A 3,440-nucleotide genomic window follows, 5' to 3' on the forward strand; every position below is an offset into this window, starting at 1 on the left:
AGCATCACCCCTGCAAACAGGCACGAGCAGTTTCGGTTTCTCCTGCAATAGAAGCCTCCCATCTTGGTTCCCAGCCAAAAGGAAACACGGTGCTGGCACTGCTTGTTGTTGGCATTGCTAGGCAGGACCTAGCAATGGGGTTTGATGTTTTTCCCAGTCCTGATTAACCCTGGGCTAAGTCAGACGGAGTCCCTGCAAGGTGTCCCCCTCCTCGGGACTTTTTGACAGCTGGAGACTCAACCCTCTGCGGCTCTATCAAATGTTTCCTTAAAGGCTTCACAAGCAGGGGGATGTCAGGCTGGGTGGGGAAGAGCTGCTTCCTTCTTATGAGAACTCTGCTTCCCCATTTTTTTTACTTTGTTTTATGAGGACTGAAAAGATCAAATCGTCCAGGAGAGGAGGTGCTGTCACTGGTCCCCTGTGGGGACTGTCACCCCCTCCGCGTCACTGACTCAGACCCGCAGGTTTGTTTGTCACCATCATCACCTGCAACCTACTGGATCATCCTACCTCTCACCCACTGCAAACCCCCCAATTTTGTCCCCTGCACCCCAGGCTGGGTCCAACCCTGGCAAGGGAGATGCTCCTGCCGATGCCACCACGCTGAGAGCTGGCAACCCCCCTTGGCCCCGAGTTGCCTTAATCCATGGCCCTACTTAGGGGTCTGGGCAAAGATTAGCTGGAAACATTCCCAGAGATTAGGGTTTAATCACTTTGACATTTCACATCTTCTTAGACCTCGGAGGTGAGACCCCAGCAGTAGTAAATCCCCTCAGTCCTCGAGGCAGCGACAGCGAGGGCAGCTCCTGCACCACGCGGGAACAAGCTTTACCCAGCTCTTGGTGTAAGATCAAGCTGCTTTGGCTAATAAATCTCCTTTTGCTATAAATAGTCAAAAATGGCAGGACTGCACCGTGGATCTGCTGTAAGATTCCCTTTGTGCCACTTGGCACCTGGCTCGAAAGGAGCAGCCCACAACAACTCCAGCAAAGCAAACGTTATTCCACGTGTAATGGCCAAACGCATCAGCCACTGGACAAACAATTTCAGGAGCAATTTATTTGAGTTTGGGGGTTTTTTTCCTTGAACCTGACAGTTGGCTGACAGCAGAAGCTACAAAAATTATCTTGTACGTTCACAGATAAGTATAGAAAAGCAGGTAAATAAATACACAAACACAAATACGAACAAACCGTGAGGCTCCACAAGTGCACTTGGCAAGAGGTAAAACGCAAATAATGGTGAAATTTGGGCTTTACTTGATTTAGACTCTTTGCCCCCAAGCCAGCTGGGGTTTAAGCATTTCATACTACTGTGGCTGTCACTGTGGTTTTCCTTAGAAGGTTTTTAAATCCATGGCTCAGAAAAATCACCCCACATGCAAGTCACCAACAGGGACTGTCCCCCCGCTTCAGTAAATCTCTGTCCTTGGGTTCACCACAAGTCCCTTGGACCTGCCGACGTCAGTCGGGGCCCTCACAGTCGTCTGTGCTGAACTTCTCGCCGTTCTGCTGAGACAGAAGAAAACACCTGTGAGGTCCCTTTGCCAAACTGAGCTGGTGCTCTTGCTCCTCTGGATGGATTCAGGAGGAAACTCTCTCCGGGGAAAGATGCAGTTGCCAGAGGGGATGCAGCAACGCCGTGAACTATATGAGCCTGATCACAGCCCCCAACACGACTGCTGCCCCACCCAGGTCTGCCAATCACCCCCAAATTATACCACTTGCCCTAAATCGCTGCTGGAAGCTCAATCCTTCTCCCTACCTGGAGGATTTTGCCATAGGGCGCGAAGGAATCTTCCAGGTAGCGGGTGCCGAAGCCCATGATCCTGTTCACTGCCTGGCTGCAGATCCCGGCCACCTTGGCGGTGAGGTGCACTGTGAAGGCAAACTGGATCTCCTGGGGGTTGACGTCGAGTCTGCTGGCCGTCATTTCCCTGTTGACGTAGGCATCAGCCAAGTTCTTGAAAGAGCTGTAGGACATGTCTCTGAAGAACATCCGTAGCCGCGCATCTTCCTTCACCTGGTTAAGAAGCAAGTGAGTACACGTTACAAGCGACTGACTTGATGTGTCATCCTTGCACTGATGCCTCCACTCCGCACCAGCTGAGGCAGAACAGACAGACAGACACGCTCACACCCCATCGGGGAATTAAAAGATGCCATTTCCTTGATTTTGCTGATCATTTCCCTGCACCAGGGAAATGGAAGGTGTTGCTGTATTTTACAGCAGTCCAGAGCTTGGTCCAAATTCCCTTGACCCCATCCAGCTGCCCACAGCTCTCCTCTCACCTGCCTGTCCAGCTCATCTCCTGCACTCTGGAGCAGGGCGACAATTCTCCTGATGGCTTCATCTGCAGAGAGAGAGCCCACATTATCTGCAGCCCTTTCTCCAAGCCTTACATCCACATGCTCCGTTTAGTCCCCAGGAAAAAGCCCCTGAGCGACGTTTAACCACTTCCATCCCTCCGAAAACCATTCCAGCCAAGTGCTTTGTTAGCCAGCAGGAACAGCCTCCTGCCTTTCAATTTCTCTTTCCCCAATTGCTGAAAATCTCCCCCAAATCCTTCAGGTGACTGTTATAGCCATGTAAGCCCCCGGGTCAGGGTTGAAGCAGGGTTTAGGTCCTGTGCAGGCTCTGCAAGGGGACAAGTCTCATGCATATACATTTTCTACATGTGCCAGCAGTGAGGCACTTGCAAGGTCAACACTCACCGACGCTGTCGGCGCTGGCCGGCTGTGGGGGATCCCCACCTCCACGTGCTCTGCTCCCCTGGCTCTCGCTGCCCTGCACGATCAGCCCAATCTCCTCTGAGACTCGTGCGTAGTAACCGTCTGGCTGCTCCACATCTGCTGGAAGAAAAGCACGTATTCAGAAGCGAGGATTAGTTTTATTTTTGTTGCCCCTCAAAGGGGTAAAGCAGCCCCAGCAGGGACTGCACCCACGTGGTGCTTGTGCCCACCCCAGGCTGGTGCATCCCGCCGGAGAGCGATGGGGCTGCGCGCTCTGAACCGTAACCGAGCGGCTGCGACTTGCCCCAAATCTACTGAAGCTTCGGAGAAATCCCCTCACAGGATTTTCGGCAGGGGCAGGGACGGGGGTGTCTCACGGGCTCTGCCTGCCCCGCTGGCCACCCGCACCCTTCCCCGCAGCCAGTCAAAAGCAGCTTAACGCCGGGCCTAGAGTGGCTTGAGGTTTAATCTTAGGTCTTGAATGCAGTTTTAAACGAAACTGCTGTATCCCTCATTTGCCAGAGGGGGAAAACCTGTGCCTGGATGGTGCTTGGGGTAGCTTGCTCCCAAGTCAGAGCAATGATATGTGCTCAAAGCACGGCCAGACTGACCCTTTCCTGAGGCAGCAGGCTGAGATTAGAGCCCCCAAAACCTATCCCAGACCCCGCAAAGCACCGGGAGGTGAATGCTTAGGTCAGACACCAGCAT

The 3,440-nt window shown here is 53.1% G+C and overlaps 1 protein-coding gene across 1 annotated transcript in view; it reads right to left on the reverse strand.

Annotated features, from left to right (window-relative positions):
- Positions 1-1,463: 1,463 nt before the first annotated feature.
- LOC104277766 overlaps positions 1,464-3,440 on the reverse strand; it is a 3,924-nt gene continuing 1,947 nt past the window's right edge. Inside the window, exons 4-7 of the mRNA XM_009874512.1 lie at positions 2,715-2,849; positions 2,292-2,353; positions 1,765-2,022; positions 1,464-1,511 (exon numbers count right to left, since the gene is read on the reverse strand). Coding sequence (XP_009872814.1) covers positions 1,464-1,511; positions 1,765-2,022; positions 2,292-2,353; positions 2,715-2,849 — 503 coding nt within the window. The remainder of the gene's footprint in view (positions 1,512-1,764; positions 2,023-2,291; positions 2,354-2,714; positions 2,850-3,440) is intronic.

Source organism: Apaloderma vittatum, unplaced genomic scaffold (assembly GCF_000703405.1).
Source record: "Apaloderma vittatum isolate BGI_N311 unplaced genomic scaffold, ASM70340v1 scaffold30738, whole genome shotgun sequence".
Classification (NCBI taxonomy): domain Eukaryota; kingdom Metazoa; phylum Chordata; class Aves; order Trogoniformes; family Trogonidae; genus Apaloderma; species Apaloderma vittatum.